This window comes from Emys orbicularis, chromosome 1, assembly GCF_028017835.1.
Source record: "Emys orbicularis isolate rEmyOrb1 chromosome 1, rEmyOrb1.hap1, whole genome shotgun sequence".
NCBI classification, from domain to species: Eukaryota; Metazoa; Chordata; order Testudines; family Emydidae; genus Emys; species Emys orbicularis.
Genome location: NC_088683.1, coordinates 342,729,849 through 342,748,085, shown reverse-complemented (window position 1 = coordinate 342,748,085; position 18,237 = coordinate 342,729,849). Strand labels below are relative to the sequence as shown.

General features: G+C 37.4%; 1 protein-coding gene across 1 annotated transcript in view; it reads left to right on the top strand.

Annotated features, from left to right (window-relative positions):
• The window catches only part of DEUP1 (deuterosome assembly protein 1), a 60,594-nt gene that overhangs the window by 14,031 nt on the left and 28,326 nt on the right, over nt 1–18,237 (top strand). The window contains exons 4-11 of the mRNA XM_065423394.1: nt 467–601; nt 2,600–2,713; nt 5,637–5,849; nt 11,438–11,583; nt 12,258–12,363; nt 14,070–14,267; nt 15,032–15,118; nt 17,499–17,698. Coding sequence (XP_065279466.1) covers nt 467–601; nt 2,600–2,713; nt 5,637–5,849; nt 11,438–11,583; nt 12,258–12,363; nt 14,070–14,267; nt 15,032–15,118; nt 17,499–17,698 — 1,199 coding nt within the window. The remainder of the gene's footprint in view (nt 1–466; nt 602–2,599; nt 2,714–5,636; nt 5,850–11,437; nt 11,584–12,257; nt 12,364–14,069; nt 14,268–15,031; nt 15,119–17,498; nt 17,699–18,237) is intronic.

Below are 18,237 nucleotides of genomic sequence, written 5' to 3'. Positions count from 1 at the left end.
TTTTAATGTTAAAATTAAGCATTTAAATACCTTAAACTGCTAAACGTCTTCATGAATAAGTGGGTATAAACCAGTTAATCCCTTATTCTGGTTACTGAAGTACTTTTAAAAATTGTCAACACAAGATGGCACTAAACAAATGTAAAACAATTCATATAAATACAGTACAAGAATTGATTTTACATGGTTAAAAACAAAAGTGCCATACAAAATTTCAACAGAAAAAAACAACTGTGAAGTAAATCTGTGTTTAACTGGGCAGTTAATAAACACTCAGGGTTTTATGAAAGCTTAGTCTTGTTCATCTTTAATCATTTAGTTTTAGTAACTGGTGCTTTGTTACAGAGATTCACTAATTAGAATGTTTAAGCCTCACTGCATTTACCAATTATGACTTAAAGAAAAGATTATCTGAGATAGAAGAGTGACACATATTCTTAATATTCATATCTCCTTTCATTTTTAGTTTTGTAAACTGACACAAAGCTATGAAAAACTACAGTTACACCAGATAAAACAAGATAGGGTTCACGGTAAAGAAATATGTGCAGAAAATCTGGAAACTCCATTTGAACTGAGCAATTTAAACCAGAAATTGGAAGTAAGTATATTTTGCTGTTATAGTAGACCTAGTATATCTTCAGGATTCATACTTGGTTTACAGTTTCAGGCTGTAAATCCCGTAAGCATGTACAGTGTTCTGTATACAATATGAAAAGAACTGTGTGTTGACAGTGTTTTCTGTTCTTCAAAGGCATTAATTTTATTAATACTGTTTTTAGTCCTGTTAATATAGATCAGCCAGCTCATAAATTTAAATTTGAAAGAAACAGTTACTCTGTCCCTGATCTCTGAGGGACATATTATTCAATGAGGGAATGGTTCAGAAGAATTTTTGCATTCAGGGGGATGTTCTAGGCTTTTCATGTTATGGTCACTATTAATTAGTTTTAACAGATTTCAAGACTAGAAGGGACCATTTTGATTATCTAGTCTGACTTCTTGCATAACACAGAGCATAGGATTAACTCCTCCCACCTACAGAGGATTGTTCCTGCCTGATAGGGCATATCACCAGCCCTCCAATAGAGGTGTGGCTATCTCTTCACGTGGAAAAGCCCACACCATTATAAAATCTGTCAAGCCTTGGAGCCCACCAGAGTGGCTAACAGTTGTTACTACTAGAGCAATGCATGGTTTATGCATCCACCTAGGGCTAAATATATATCTTCCATGACACTCTCAGAACCTGCTAATCTGAGAATGACTTTATCCAAGGTTTGAACATGAATACAATGCAACACAGTGCTACCAGTTGGTAAATTATGCAGTATGAAAAATGAATGCTTGGAATGTGTTCAGCAGAGTCTAGTTTTAAGAAAATAATAACTGTATTGAAAATCTACTGAAGCTCAGCAATACTTTACTAGTTTCTTGAACCTGCAGTCCTCATTTTGTAGTCGGATGAATATGCATTGTATCTGATATTGTGAAGAAATAAAAGCTGTTTATATTTGCTTATAATTCCGAAACAGACAGTAGTAAAAGTATAGAAAAATTATGGATCAATCAGCTTCATAGGGCATAGATGCAGCAAACAGAATCTGACTGTTCAAAATTCATAATTACACTGAGATAGGAAAACTGCACAAATTTATCTGGGTCTCTGGAACCTACATTTCCATTTGGAAAAATGAAGTTCCTAGTCTGGGTTTTAAAGATATTTCGGCGGGGGACGGGGAGGGTTGTGTGTAAATCAATGCATTGTTACTTTGATTCTTTATCCAAAACTGAAAAAGCAACAATCTCCAGTAGCTATGGAGTACTACTAATTATTTTATTGGGTATAATCTTCAAAGTCTAGTTATGAATATTTAAATTCTAATACCTTTAAACACCTAACTAAAATACACTCAGCTCCATTACAGAAATATGAAAATAATAGAAATTGCTAATCAGGTTTGGGTTTAAATTCTGTGGACTCAAGGCAGGAATTCCTCCTACCCCTTAAAAAACCTCACAAAAACCATTACCAGAATGAGCAGCAAAAAAGGGCAAGAGAGGAAATGTTTCCCCCTTAGCTGCCCTCCCACATTCTTAAGAAAAAATATAATTCTGCACTGAAATTGTTCATCTGAACACCAAGAGCCTGACTTACTGCTGCATTATTCCAATTTGTACTGGTGTAACTCCATTGAAATCAGAAGAATTACACTGTATAAAACTGGAGTAACACAGTGGTGAATCAGGCCTCTAAGGTCTACAACAACTGAAGATATATGAAACTTTAAAAATGTTTCTAACATTTTACTTCAGTTATTGTGGATATTATTCAGCGTGCTCAGAATAACAACTTTTTCAACTGCTGGAATTTTCTCTTGTTGCAAGAAAATGAAAAACTTTTTTTTGCATTTCCTGACTTCTTTTCTTTCCACAGATTTGATTGTCCCTCATTATTAATAATAAATATATATTAATTACACAAGTGACTTTTCTTAGAACTATAAAAAAAATCTGAGTGTTCATTATTAAGAGTGCACTAGTGCAACTTGGAGAAAAATGATTTCAAGGCTTAGTGACCTTGTGTTGCTTTTTTCAGGAATTTAAAGCAAAATCAAGGGAATGGGATCAGAAGGAGACACTATATCAAAACCATCTAATTTCTTTAGATGCTCAACGAAAATTATTGTCTGAGAAGTGTAATTTATTTCAGGTATAGTTCCTACCTTCCTGCTTTAGAAAAATATTAATTGAACCATGAGCTCAGCTAAAGAGCTGTTTTAACTAACACTAAAATGTTTCTAAAACACTTGTTTGCAGTGGTGTTGTAGCCGTGTTGGTCTCAGGGTATTACAGAGACAAGGTAGGTAAGGTAATCTTTTGTTGGACTAATTTCTGTTAGTGAAAAAGGTCCTACACACGCCTATCACAACATGCAGTATATCTCATCTAGTGCACTAAGTGCCCTAATAACAACTATGTGGGTGAAATGAGACTATGTTCTCAAATTAACTCACACAGAAAAATGATAAAAGACAAAAGCACCATATTGCCCCTGGGTGAACACTTTTCAGAAAACAATCACTCCATATCTGACCTCTCAGTCCTCATCCTCAAAGGAATCCTCGTCACTTTAAAAAGATTCATAACTTTGTTAGACACTAAAAATCATGGACTCAATAAAGACACTGGATATATGGCTCATTACAACAATCTATAACCCACTAACCTCTTTTGTTCAATGACTGCAGAGATGTTAACTGCCCACTTCACCTTGAATGGTCTCTTACATGTTAACTCTTTATGCTAAACAATCTATTCCACCTTGTATTTAGCTGTGACCTTCTGAGTAACTTTCCCAGACCTAAAGAAGGGCTCTGTGTAAGCTCAAAAGCTTGTCTCTATCACCAACAGAGGTTGGTCCAATAAAAGATATTACCTCACTCATCTTGTCTTTCTAAAACACTGCTAAATTTACCATGACTCTAAAGAAGAATTAATATGCACAAATTGCTGTAAATCCAGGGGAATCCTCTCTGAAACAACTAATACTTGATACTTGGAGTAGTTTTTATTTAAGTTTTTCTTGTATATTGTGAATACGTACCAAGTGAGTATTACAAATATTTGGAATAGATAAATATGGAAAAATAATGTATACTCAGTTTTGCTTTAAAAAAGCATGATGCATATAGGGTCTTGCTCAGGTTCTTGTCTAGGTGGCATCTCTTCTATGCTATTTATTAATATACAGTTCATTAGGATGATCTGTACTGCAAGAAGACTTGCAAAGTAAGTAGTGCAAATTATTAGTGTTCATTCAATAATTGTCTATATTGATCCCCATTCATGAGAACAGTGCGACCCCAGAATTCAAGCTCAAAAATTTTCTAGAAAGTAATGTTTGATGTATCCACTCATCCGTCTTTCCTTGCACTGATTTCTGGGATTGTAACAGTTGAAGTGGCTTGACACACTTTCCAGTCCTCTTGACCACCAATGGTTCAGCAAGTTGTCCTCTGTGCTCTCCTCATTGGCTTTGAGGGTTACTGTTTTGTTTATATAATTACTTGGTCAATCAATTTTTAATTTTTTAATCTACTTTAGCACAAAGGGTAGATTTTTTTGGAGTCTTGATAGATTATACAACTATAAAAGCCTTCTTGCCTAAAGATAGGTTCCATGCCATCCAGGAGATAGGCTCCAGGCTATCAGTCTTGCGGAGAAACCTGGCTGGGGCCAAGATCTGGGGTGGACTGTTCCCTGTCAGGGCCTCCCTGAGAGAAGGGAATAGTTTATATTTCTTCGCATTTATTTTGAACTTTGGGTACCCTGGGAGGGGTGGAACTGCTATGTGACCTAACTGGAGGGCTAAATCACCTGGAAGGTATTGAAAGCTGGATAGATCAGCTGAAGGCCCTGAGAGAAACAGAGGCCGAATCACTGCCATAAGGAGGCATGCTGGCATTGAATATGGCCACAGACAGATAGGTGCCAAAATACTTTTGTTGATCTAGCACTTCGTGTAATATGAGGATAAAACCTTGGGTCAGTTTACCTCAGCTTAGATGGGTGTTGAGCCACCAAAAGATATCAGAACACACAAAATAGGACCTAAGACAATCTATAGCATGCCTTTTCACTGCCTCCATCAATGAAATATGCTACTTGTAGCTCTGTACACTTTTTTATGCAGCATTACTCTTTCAAGTGAGCTCTAGACCTGATGCCCAATTTGAAGGAGCAGTCCTGCTGTCATTTTTCAGCTAATTCAGACCCATCTTCTGGATAATTACCATTGCTTGTTAATCTTCCAGGAGTGGGGATCCACATGGTCAATTCTTGAAACAGTGAAAGTGGTTACCATAGTAACTGATTTTCCAAGGTGACTGTGGATCCATAAACACTGCCCACCTTCCCCAACTTTCAGTTGAAGGATTCCCTAATTAGTAAAAGGGACTACAGGATGGTTGGAGGCCAATCCCATTATACCCTCAGCTCAGATCCCTGTGTAATAGTACTTTCTAGAAGATTCTGAAGGTACAATTATTCCCCAGCTGAGTGGATCCATGTGGGCAATTATCTCAGAGAAGCACAGTTACTATGTAACTAACTGGGTTTTTTATATATGGATTGTGTGGTGTTAGCTTAAAAGTGAAGGGCAAATTTCTGCCTTCAAATGCACATACACAACTCTTATTGAAGTCAATGTATTGGAGGGCAAAATTGCCCTCAACTAATTATTTTTCTGTAGCTATGTGGTCCAAATATATCATTACATTCACATTAGTATTTACTCACATTATTGTCTATATCTTTCCCTTCTAGGGAAATAAGCACAAGAAGGGAAAACTCTTTGAGAAATTCTGCAAACTTAAATTTTCAGAGTTTCAACTACATTATTCCACTGAGGGCAAGGGATTTGAGGCCCAATAAAGACAAGAGTGGAACGTCCCTTGTCCTTTGGAGAAGCAGCAGGGAAGTCCTCCAGCGTGCACAAGCCTCTCTGTGGTGCTCTATCCAACTCCCATTGTAGTTAATGAAAAGACCGCTATTGATTTTATTGGTAGTGGTCTGGACCAAAGGGACGAAATATAGTTTTTGAATTTCACTGAAATTATTTCCTTGTTCTATAGAAACAGACACAGAATTATCAATTCCAAATCAGCAATAAGAACCAGAAACAGGAAGACGTAGCTACCTCCAGCCAATCCAAAATTGAGAGGGATGAGTTCATTATTGAAAAATTAAAGTCAACTGTGAATGAAATAGCAATAAACAGGAATAAGTTACAAGAGGAAAATCTAAAACTACAACAGGAACTAACAGTGTACCAAACACAGTGCCAGGTAATGACTAGTAATGGTATTTCTTCTCTATAAGTACAGTGGAATAAAGCTAAAGGAATTAATGTTGAAGCATTAATTATTGAGGAATACATTTTCAAAATTCCTTTGGAACACTTGTATGGAGGATGATTATGTAAAGTACATTCATTCTTTACAAAACCCATAATGTGCTTCCAGATGTGCCATCTTTTGAATGACACACAAGAGAAAACAAAAATGTTTTTGATATGCAGTACTGTCATTTATTTTATTCTTGTCTATGTTTTATTCCTCACACTTTACACCTCACACTTCACCAGAGAAACCCAGCTTCATTCACTGTATCTTGTGTATCAATGGCTTTCACGAATGTTGTTTGTCTGGCTTACGTGGAGTAGTACACAAGATGCTATGAAATTGTATCTAAGTATCTAGAAAAAATGTATGGTAATATATTTTGTTATAGGCAGATCTGGTCGCGCAACCTGGTATTAGGGTTGCCCACCACCCTTGAAGCCTGTCAAAGTTGCGGTAGCCTGTCCCCTGGTTTTGTGGGATTCAGTGCTGTCCAGAATCTCTGCAGTGCTATATACTGCAGCCCCATCTGCGATATACCCTTCTTTCCCTCAGCTTGCCTTCCATGCCAGAACTTGGGAGGGTATCCTCGGAAGGCAGTCTTACTGGTATCTTTTTTAGTTCTTCTTTGACTAGGGTCTCTATGGGTGCTCCAGTTCGGTGTGATTTTCGGTAGCAGTGCCAGCTATGTAGGGCTGTGTGGGCAAACTGTCTTCAGTTCCTTCTCAATCACCTAGGCCTCAGACAGAGTATTTAGCATGCCCACGTTAGAGCTGGTCAAGCTTGCCTCTGACTTTCAGTTAGTTATAGTGTTTTGTTTAATTTAATGTAGTATTTAGTATTTATTTTCTTTATTCTTGAGAGTTTTTACTTATTTCCCTGATCATCCTCTCACCCTCTCCTCCTGGGACGTCTCCCTCCATTTGAGGAGATATGCCAGAATCATTGGGACTCAAGCATGTGTGACATTTATGCAAATTATTTGCAAATGTCTAATTAAGTCATTTGCATGTATGTAAATTATTTGTATATACACATACATTTCTGCTTAACATCTAAGCATCACAAAACTTGGCAACTGTGGCAGGAGGGTGGGTGCCTGAAAGGTGTATTGGAGCTGCCTTGGTGGGGAGGTAAGTTGCAGCAGGTGGATTTGTGGGATGGTCTGGGGGTTGTATGGGTGGAGGTGGCTGAGAGATGCTGGGCCATATCTGAGGTTTATGGGGCTGTTTGGACAGAAGATGGGGTAACTGTGGTATTGTAAGGGAGGCTGGATGAAGCTATGTTTGTAGGAGTACCCAAGAGGGAGAAGACGGGGGTAAAGTCATTGCATGAGGGAAGATGGGTGGTAGCTTAGGGAAGATATGTTTGTGAGGGTGTCCAGGAAGATAGTAGGGGAGGTGTCTGGGAGGAAGAAGGAAAGAGCTGGCGAGGGTATCCTGGGAAAGTTGGGATGAACCGAGTGGGGTGGTGAAGGGTTGGGGGAGAGCTGGGTCCTATTGGGAATGAGGGAGAGAGGAAGCATGGATGAGGGGGACTGGCTGGTTACTATGGTGGGTTGCCTGGGGCTTGTATTGGGCCTCCCTCACCTTCTGTCCTTCCCACCATTGATTGCCTGCTCCTTCTGGCTGCTTTCCCCCCCACTGGGATCCAACAGGGGAGCAGTGAGCCACAGGCCAATTGGCTGCCTGCTCAGGAAGAGCCACAGCAGCCAAGAAAGAGATCTTAGAGTCATTGTGGATAGTTCTCTGAAAACATCCATTCAGTGTGCAGTGGCAGTCAAAAAAGCTAACAGAATGTTAGGAACAATTAAGAAAGGAATAGGTAATAAGACAGTAAATATCATAATGCCACTATATAAATCCATGGTATGCTCACATCTTGAATACTGCATGTAATTCTGGTTGCCCATCTCAAAAAAAGATATATTAAAATTGGAAAAGGAACAGAGAAGAGCAATAAGTATGAGTAAGGGTTTGGGACTGCTTCCATATGAGGAGAAATTAAAAAGACTGGGACTAAAGGGGGATATAATAGAGATCTATAAAATCATGAATGGTGTGGAGAAAGTGAATGAGGAAGTCTTATTTATACACCTTCACAAAACACAAGAACTAGGGGTCCCCCAATGAAATCAATAGGTAGCAGGTTTAAAATAAACAAAAGGAAGTACTTCTTCACACAACGCACAATCAATCCGTGGAACTAATTGCCAGGGATGTTGTGAAGGCCAAGAGTATAACTGGGTTCAAAAAAGGATTAGATAAGTTAATGAGGATGGGTCCATCAAAGGCTATTAGTCAAGATGGTCAGGGATGCAACCCATGCTCTAGGTGTCCCTAAGACTCTGACTGTCAGATTTTGGGACTGGATGACAGGGGATGGATCACTTGATAATTGCCCTGTTCTGTTCATTCTCTTTGAAGCACCTAGCATTGGCCACTGTTGGAAGTCAGGATACTGGGCTGGATGGACCATTGGTCTGACCCAACATGCCTATTCTTATGTTCTTTAACAACCATAAGCCATGATTAAAGGTCATTCCTGCAGCTTGTTGAACTCAGTCTGGGCTGTGGTCTGGAAATATTTGAGGTGTGGCCTGTATGTGTGTGTGACACTTGGCAGGTCTGCATAGTTCAGGTGGTGGTAGTGAATTCACTAGTGGTAATGAATTTACAAGACAACTCAGTCACACACATCTAACAAAGAAGCTGAACAGGTACAGGGAAGAGTTGAGTAGAGTTGGTTGGAAATTTTGGAAAATACTAATTTGTCAAAACTGACACTTTTTGCAGGAAAACTGCTGACTTGCTGAAGGTTTAAACATAGCTGCATTCTGGGTTCTTTGAATTATAAACCTTGCTACTGCTTTTATTATTTAATATCCATTCCTGCTCAATTCCAAAGCAGGAGTTATATGATTATAAATATAGTAATAAGAATTTCCTGGGTTTGTGTCCACTCACTATCGCTTCACAAGGAGCTGACAGATTCCTGGAATCCAAATCTTTCCTGCCTCTTTGGAAGCAATGACAGTGTTATACAGGGAATTTAGCTGAAAAGCATGCAGGATCCAGCAGCCAAACTAGAAGGCCTTGCAGAATTTCTGGTATTTATAGTAAATGCTTGACAATACATTCATACATTTAAAATCAATTCTTAAAAGAATCAAACTCTAAGGTAGCCATGAGTAAGTCCTTGTAGCCTCTATTAAGAGTTTATTAAATTTAATTTTTACTTGGAAATGCTCAGAGATGCACTTTGGTGTTTAACTAAAGCTTTAAACCCTTTAAACAAAGGGCCAGCCCAGTGGTGGAGTTGTAGCACAATACTTGAAATGCTAGAGATCCTATACACAATTAAAGCTTGGTCCACCCCTCTCAAGCCAACAAAGGCTGTGAGAATTTAGTCAGTATGCCCAACTCCTGCAGGAGAGAGAGAGTGCTTCACATCACTCTTCAGCAACCCTTTCAGGCAAAGAAAACCACAGTCCTCTTTGGTTAGAAGAAAAGTCACTCTAATCTGAGACCCCCCCTTCTGGGGGAATAAACCCTTTGAAGGGACTCACTTGCAATAGCTGTTCTGGATTCACTCTTCTGAGATGTAAATTTCCATGATCATTTTTGAAGGTTTAAAAGCTTTCTTTTCACTTTTAAATGTATTGAAATAAAACGAAGAAGTGATGAAAAACACTAACATTTTCTTTGCATACTATCTTAAAGGCAAAGTCTACCACCATTGGAACATTCTTGTTTCTTTTATCCACTACTTGGTTTTTTTGCCATTGCTCAAAAGTTATGTTTTCAAATTATATGCTCATATTTTGGTATAATTGTGCTGGTTATAATGAGGGTTTATACATAGATATTATTTCAAGCATAATACCGTTGCCCTTTTTGACCCAAGCAGCTAGTCGAGTTTGGGGCCCTATGGGTGTTCCAGTTGGGAGTAAAAATTGGTGTTAAATATTTCTTTGATGCAGTTTTGTGTATTTACAAAGAATGTACAAAGTCCTGTGATCTCTGAATGCAGAAGGAATCAAATAGCAGGAAACAGCTTCTTTTGCTTACAGTACCAAGAGCACTCTTATCAGCCTGCACTCTCTGACCCCAAAGTCTCTCCCCAGGTTTCTTCCAGGATCAGCCACCATGCTCCTTTAGGCTGTCTTTTTCTTGTCTGTTCTCAGCTTATTAGTGTAATTACACACACACACACACATGCTTGCTCACTTCTGGGCAGATTCACACACTCCTTTTGCCTTACGTGGGGCTTCTGCTTACAGTCAGGGTGAGTTCACACCTATCAGTCTCAATCCCATAACAAGCTTTCACCAAGCTCATAACAATATGATGTTTACATGTCAGTTGTTTGTCACATTTTTAATTCCAAGAAATGAATGGTGAAGTAGGGCAAAGCTCAATAGTGATGGTTTGAAAGCTTGTATAGTTGATGCTATAAATAAACTGTCATCTCTGACTAGATGCAGATAGCTTTGGAGATGAATGAGTGCATGTTTTAGCTAGATAGATTCTACTTCAAAGTGGCCTCTGCATGTTCCCACATGTGGAATCTAGTCACATACACTGCAAGCTTCTGGAAGCTTTTAGAGAGTGTCTGTTGGAGCCATTCACCTCCACCTAATCTTCTCCTTATTCAGGATTCCCAGGATATAAAATGTTAGACCTCAATGTTAGGAAAATATAAAATACCACTAAATGGTGCCACTGAATCCTGCATCATAGAGTGTGATCTAGAACAGTAGTTCTCAGTCCGGGGTCCCCTGGGGGGCCACGAGCAGGTTTCAGGGGGTCCACCAAAATAAACTGGGCTTCAGCCCTAGGTGGTGGGGCTCAGGGAGGGAGCGCCACCTCTTCCCCCTGTCACCTCATTGGGCCACCCAGCCTGCAGGTCAGCACCAACAACAAGTTTCACACTAAGTAAAAAAAAATAATATTCAGTTTTTTATTTTTGGACGTATATTATCCTTTTCTTTTTATATTATATATGTATATGTGTGTGTTTAGCTGTATAATTATCAATTTAATACAGCTTTTACTATACTGGATATGCAGAAAAAACAGTTGTGGCACAGGTGGGTCGTGAAGTTTTTATAGCATGTTGGGGGGGCTCAGAAAAAGGTTGAAAACCCATGGTCTAGATAGAACACACTGAAGCAAACTGAAACTGTTTTGGAAAACTTAAATAAAATGAGAAGTTACCATAACACTGCAGAAGGTTTCCTAGGAATATGTCAGAGATAAACGCATCTTAGCAATGCATGACCTAAAGAACTTTAAGTATCTTATTTTTGAGTGACATTTCTGGAGAGAGAGACTGACTGTTGAAAACCTTACAAAAGCAATGCCTACTCCAAAATAGGAACTGGCCTCAGAATAAAAGCAATTTTTCAAATAAAAATTGCTTCTTAAATTCATATTAAATATGTAATATAAAGTATATGTCAGAATATTTATGCTACAAGACCATGGAATTTAAAGCCACTATTGAGTCATTTTAATCATTTATTTATTTAGAACGTGGAGGCAGGACTTTCAGAGATGAGAAATGAGCTGCAGTCACGTGATGCCCTCTGGAGAGGGATGGAAGCGGAATTCCAGCAGTTGCGTAAAGAATTATTCAAAATTGGAGAATGTAAGAACATCCAAGAAAATCAAATGAAGTATGTATTTGAAAGACATCATTTACATTGTAAAGAATTTGTGAGCTAAATAATGTTTTTCTTCCCTTTGGTTTATATATATATTTTTAAAGATATTGTAGATTAGAAAATCAAATTCATGTTTGAATTAATATTTTAGTAATTTTATCTTATGAGATTGTAATCAATAGCTACACACTCAGTTAAACAGTTTTCATGATGCCTAATTGTTTAAAAAATATATTTTATATGGCTTTATATGCTCATTTGATTAAAGGAACACCTTTCCTTTGGTCTAGGTACTCTAACACAGTTTTAAAAAATACATTGATTAAAAAAACAAGACTCTCTAACACCCCCTACCCCCTGACAACAATTTGTATGATTTTTACAGCTAGGCTAGTAAACGTGTGTTTTGCTGTAGCCATGTGGCATTATATGGCATGTGGGTTCACAAGTGATTTCAGGATTCTTACAGCAGACAGGTGGTCCATGGATCTACCAAGCTCCACCCTGGTTTAGGTGACCAAATCTCCTGCCTTTTCCATAAGAGGGCAGCCCTTCCCTGATTGAATGGTGAGGCAAAAACTCCGTAAGCTGTGGCTCATGGCATTGTCTGCCCACTTCATGGTTTTTTCTCATGCAGGGAACAATTTGACCCTCAATATTTATTATTAATGCTTTTTTATTTAAAGGCTTCAGTCAGCCTATGCACAATGTATTCAGGAACTGGAAAACAAAAAAGCAGAGCTATTACAATTGGAACAACACCAGGAAAGTCAGCAAAAAGAGCTAAAAAAGGTATTTCACATTTGTAAATATTTTGAAATCTTAGTTGTAATAGAGTTGGGTTTTTTTAAGTATTAAGGCAAAATCATGACCTTGCTTATACGAATGCACTAAAGTGCATAAGAGAATAGCTGCATTTTCACAGGTAAGAAGGAAGCGTATGTGTGTACTGTGTTCCCAGAAGGAATAGGACAGCTGTACACTCAACACCACTGTGCACTGGGCAAATACCAGAACTGGGCGAAACATGCAAATAGAGGCAGAGACCCATGTCAAAGGGGCACAGTCATGGAAATAACTCCTACACAGACCATTTGGTCTGAGACATAAGCTGCACTGGCTGAACAGCTGGAGCAAGTTACCATGGGCACCTTGGAATACAATGCACATAACACAGCTCAGTGCAGGGCTTCTTTGGTTGACCTGTGTGCCATACTGCTCGTACAGGACCCTGGTGAGGTCAGTATAGCAGTGGCATGAGGTGACATATGGCTTGGCGGGTCTCTATACCAAATGTGGCTGTGTTACTCTCTCTGGTGTGTAGGGGATGCCCAGCCCTTTCTTCCCACATACAGCTTATACTATTGACCAGGGATGTGAGCAGCAGCATCTGCAATTGGGAGCAGCCTACGTGGTTGCTGAAGCAGATTTATAGTGACTTTGACATGAGATCATGATATATCCCTTAGATGTTTATATCTAAATTTAATTGCTCTAAAATATTTATATTTTTGTAATAAAATGAAAATATCAACTATTGATCATGTCATTATTATGGGAAACTAATTAAAACAAATTCAGATGTAGTTTGGCTGGTTTTTGTTCTTGCTTCTAAGTAATATGAGAATCTTCTGGTGTTGCATTACTTGTTACTGGCAGAAAGATTATGAGACCCACAATCTCTTTATAGAAACTCTGGAGTGCCAGACAGAGGAAGGTTTTGCAGAAAATATTACCTTACATGTTATGTATTATAGCAGCAGTAGCTGTCATAAAGTGACTTTGGTGGCAAATTTTTATTCTGTAATAGCTAATACTAATAAGAGCTCTGTTCCATAATACTGTATAAGCTCTTTATTTCTGTGATTATTTCTCATAAAGAGCTTCTGTGGATTCATTTTGAGTGAAATGAGTACTTTTAAAACAGCCTAAATTAATTTAGAGGTAAGGTAAATACGTCTTAGTAAGTAACACCTTTCAATAGATTTAACATAAGAACATAAGAATGGCCGTACTGGGTCAGACCAAAGGTCCATCCAGCCCAGTATCCTGTCTACTGACAGTGGCCAATGCCAGGTGGGAGTGAACCTAACAGGTAATGATCAAGTGATCTCTCTCCTGCCGTCCATCACCACCCTCTGACAAACAGAGGCTAGGGACACCAGGGATACCTTTTGTCTTAAGGTATAATTATTAAAATTAATATTTTTACAAATCCTATGCTTGTTTTTTGTTGTTGTGAATTTAAATATTACTACTACCTTTGACACCACGTAAATAGACAAATGATCTAAAGAATAAATTATGGATTGTGAAAAGATGCTGAATAAAGAAAAAAGTTAATTGCATTGAATCATAAAGACATTTTATTTTAAAATTGCCTTAAAATCACTGATACGGTTAGAAGAATAGGGGAGGAAAAAATCACTAGTAGGTAATAAGTGATGTGATCTTATATACTGCATAAACATTGTCTTTTGGGAACATATTTGCTACAGATAAGGGACCATTTTTATCACGAGGAGCAGTCCCATAGCTCCGAGCAGGAAAGAATGAGGACAGAAATCTCTGACCTGACAGAAGAGCTTCATCAGAAGGAGATCACTATAGCAACTATCATGGAGAAAGCTACTCTTCTGGAAAGAAAGTTAAACATGGAGTTAGAGATAAAAGAAAAATTGTTAGCAAAACAACAGGTATGCAAGCAAGCAAAAAAAAAAAATAAAAAAAAAAATGACTAGGTCATTCTCCAGCTCATTACTGATACATTATCTGCTAAAAAAAAAAAAAATTACATCTTGTGCTTTTGTTTTCATTGGCCTGCTATTATATTTAAGCTTTATGAAATAATACAAAAATAGAGCCAAAATGGTGCCAGAACAATAAAGGACCAGTAAACGTCAATTGTGCAACATCTAACTTTAACATACGATCCATTTTGATCATCAGCACTGTAGTTACATTTAAGCACATAGAAGATCTTGAAAAATTCTAGGTTGGTTTTATTATACCTACTGTATCATTAAAATTGTTCATTAGATTAGCCAGAAACGTTGTCTAATTTTGACCACTCTTTTTAACCTATTGATTAAAGAATGTTTATGAAATTTTTTAGAGAAGTCTGTCAATTGTAAAGCTCGATTGTTAATCTTGCAGTATTGTAAATCATTGTAAACTTCAGTTTTAAAAACAAATAAGCTCCATCCTTTACTCACATATTTGAAAACATCTGGGTAGCAGAAACACAACTTACCCAAACCCTTGAAATTTAGAGGTGCTAATTTCTACTTTTGTAGGGAAATTAATGCTTCTTCTATTCAAGAAAAGCTTTCACTATATTAGTGTCATGATTCTTTATGAATGTTTTGAGTAAAGTATAAAATTAAACTTACACAGAACTATACTGGATATTTTGTAGCTAATATTGTTAAGTTCAACTAAGAATTTAATTTTTCCTCAGATGTCAGAGATGAGGTATGAAGCTATCAGATCGGAAAACACACATTTGAAGAAGATGATAGAAAATCTGCAGTCTAGAAGATACATGGTAATTTTTGTAGCTGTGAAATATACAAAGCAGTTATTTATGTTTGTTGTTGTAATGATCTCGGGGTTCATTAAATAACAAATCAGTGAATGAGAAAGGAATAAGACTTTAATAAAAGAAACTGGAGAGCTTCTGCACACAGCCATGCAGAGTTCCCAACCTTGGCCTCTAGGGAAAATCTCCAAATTCCTACACTAATTACGTTGTCTCTTATGAGGGAACATCTCCAAATCACAATCTTTCATAAATATTGTGACAGTTTGCCCCTCTTTGGTGCCCCCTGTTGTGCTGAGATACCATTGAGCCTGCCTGTTATGCCAGCCTGGGCACCCTTTGTACCTGTCTTGCTGAGCCAAGCTAGTAAGCTTCCTTCAGCACATGGGGTTATGTTATAAAAAAGAAATAAGTATATTGACTACAAAAGGTGAATTTTAAGTGAATATAAGAGATAACAGACAGAACAAAGCAGATTACTGAGCAAATAAACCAAAGCACGCAAGCTAAGCTCAATATACTTAAGAAACAGGTTACAAAATGTAATTTCTTACCCTCAATGTTATTTTAGGCAGGTTGCAAAGATTCTGTGGTTCAGGATTCCAGTTATATTTCCTTTCAGACTGGACCCCGTCTCAGTCTGGACTCTCCCCCTGCCTCCCCTTCAGGTGGCTTTAGCGGTCTTTCTTCTTGGGCAGACAGGCCATGGAGAGGAGTCTCGTTTGCCTTCCTCCCCGCCCTTAAATAGGATTTACATAAGGTAGGAATCCTTTGTTTCCCAAACTTGATCCCCCCCCTTCCCTTCCAGTAGAAAGTTACAAGAAGTCCCTGGTAATGTTTAGTATCAGGTAACAAGACCACCTGACCTAGTAGTGTCACAGTTACGTCCAAACACCTCCCAGGAGGGAGAGAGATTAGTATCTTCATGGTTTTGTTGTTCCTTCCTGATGGCTCATCAAATTTGATGACCTGTCGTCTGATGGGTGTCTTCCCAATACACACTCAGTTGTAACTGTTACATACTCCACATTCCTAACTTTAGATACAGAAATGATACATGCATACAAATTGGATAATCACATTCAGTAAATTATAACCTTTCCAATGATATCTTACAAGATCCATCTTGCATAAAGTACATCTCCGTTATGTCATATCCATAACATAAGCATAACATTTCCAAAAATTCTAAGGCATTCTAATTCAGCTTAATAGAGGAGCTTCCGAACCATTATAAATATAAATATGTAGGTGCCTATATTGTTTCCACTGACACACTTATTTTAAACATTTATCAGTGAAATCTATAGACCATTTTCCCCTTTAAGAACCAGATGAATGTATTCATTAGTAGAAAACAAATATTATTTGCAACTTTAATTACTAAAATTATGACCTGCTTATTTTGAAGTATTTCCTTCATGGATTTTCATTTGTGTTACATAAGAGCCCAATTATTTGATGTACTAAGCACCTCCAGTAGAATTCAGAGCTTCCTCATTGTCTGTGGAAGTTAATGGGGGTTGAAGATGCTCAGAACTATGAAGAAGGTGCTCAGCATTTTGCAGATTTTAGCCTTTAACACGTTAGCCCTTTTGCACCTTTCCAATTCTTCTAACCCCAAAAATCTAACAAGAGCTTCTTTTTTGTACTAGTTGTAATTTTGGTTGAATCAATGAGCTTTTGGACCTGCAAACTAAATAATTTTACAGTAGCTTTTATAATGACAGTCTTGCAAAGTGACCTCTGAGGGTAGTGTTGGAATTGGATTTCAATCTCTAAACTCAGTTACCATTTTTTTTCTATTGCATCTTTTTGAACTCCAGGGAAGCCTGTTTATTTATAAACAAATGTCTAAGAAGATTTCTCCAGATTTTTTATCAATAGTCTGCCATGTCTTTCTAGATGTTTTGCCTTTCACACCCATGTATTGCTACTATATATAGCGTTTAAATGAATAGTCTGATAATGCCTTTGTGTATTTTTTCTTATTATTCTTATTAGTGGAAATATTACTTGAGGAGGAAATATAGTTAAATCAACTGCAAGCTTTGGCAGCTAAGGATTACTTTCATGGCTTAGTTTTTCAAGGAGAGTAATTCAAATAAACCGAACAAATTTACTACTCTACTGCCTTGAATGCATTGTTTGTGGAAAAATTCTAATTTAATTTCATTGTGTTTCAAAGGCTATTATTCCCATTAATGTAGTTCTTTTTTTCTAGAGGCACTTCTACTGGTGTATCATTTACTATGAATGCTGTGTGATTACATATGGTAACTAAGTATTTAGCAAAGAGTGTTGCCTTGTGTTTCATGTTAAAAATATTAATTCTAGTTACATTGAAAAAATGCCCATTTAATGATGATTTTATTTTCTTCCACAGACTATAGATTTATCTAACACAGAACATGAGAGTTACACAGCTTCCATTCATGAACTTGAGTGTGAGAATGAAAAGTTACGAAATAATCTTGGTAAATTGCAGAGTGATTCAGAAACATCAATATTGGCTACTCTGGATAGATATGGAGAAACAAAGCACACTAAGCAAACCCAATTAGAAATGCAAGAAAAGGAAGAGAGGTAAAATTTAAGTTGCAAAGATACATTAATTTTTCCATACGCGTTTTGTAAGCATCTTTTAAAAGAGTCAAATCCTGAAGTCCTTACTCCGGTTTTGTTCATTTAAAACTCCCACTACCTCAATAGACATTTAGTTCAATTAGTAAGCAAGTACGGCTGCAGAATTTGGCCAGAATTTAAATTATTAAAACATCTGTTTATTATTTATAGATTATTTTTGTGCTGTTTCTTCTCAAATCAATAAAAATTTTGAAGATAAAGTACATTGGCACCTGATACTGGAGACCCATGGAAGCCAATGGGAATCTGCAAGTGTTTAATATTGCAGAATTGTACCCAATGGATATAAACCCTGGTTTCTGAGTTGCAGGCAATATTACAATATAATAACATCAGAAATCTGGTATAATACATTTAGCAATAAATCAGGACTATAATTATAATTTTAGGGTTGATATCTGCTCTTATACAAAAACTTCTCATTTTTGTTTGTCCACTGGTTATGGTGCAGGAACTCGTCTGTGTGCTGGGGTGCCTAA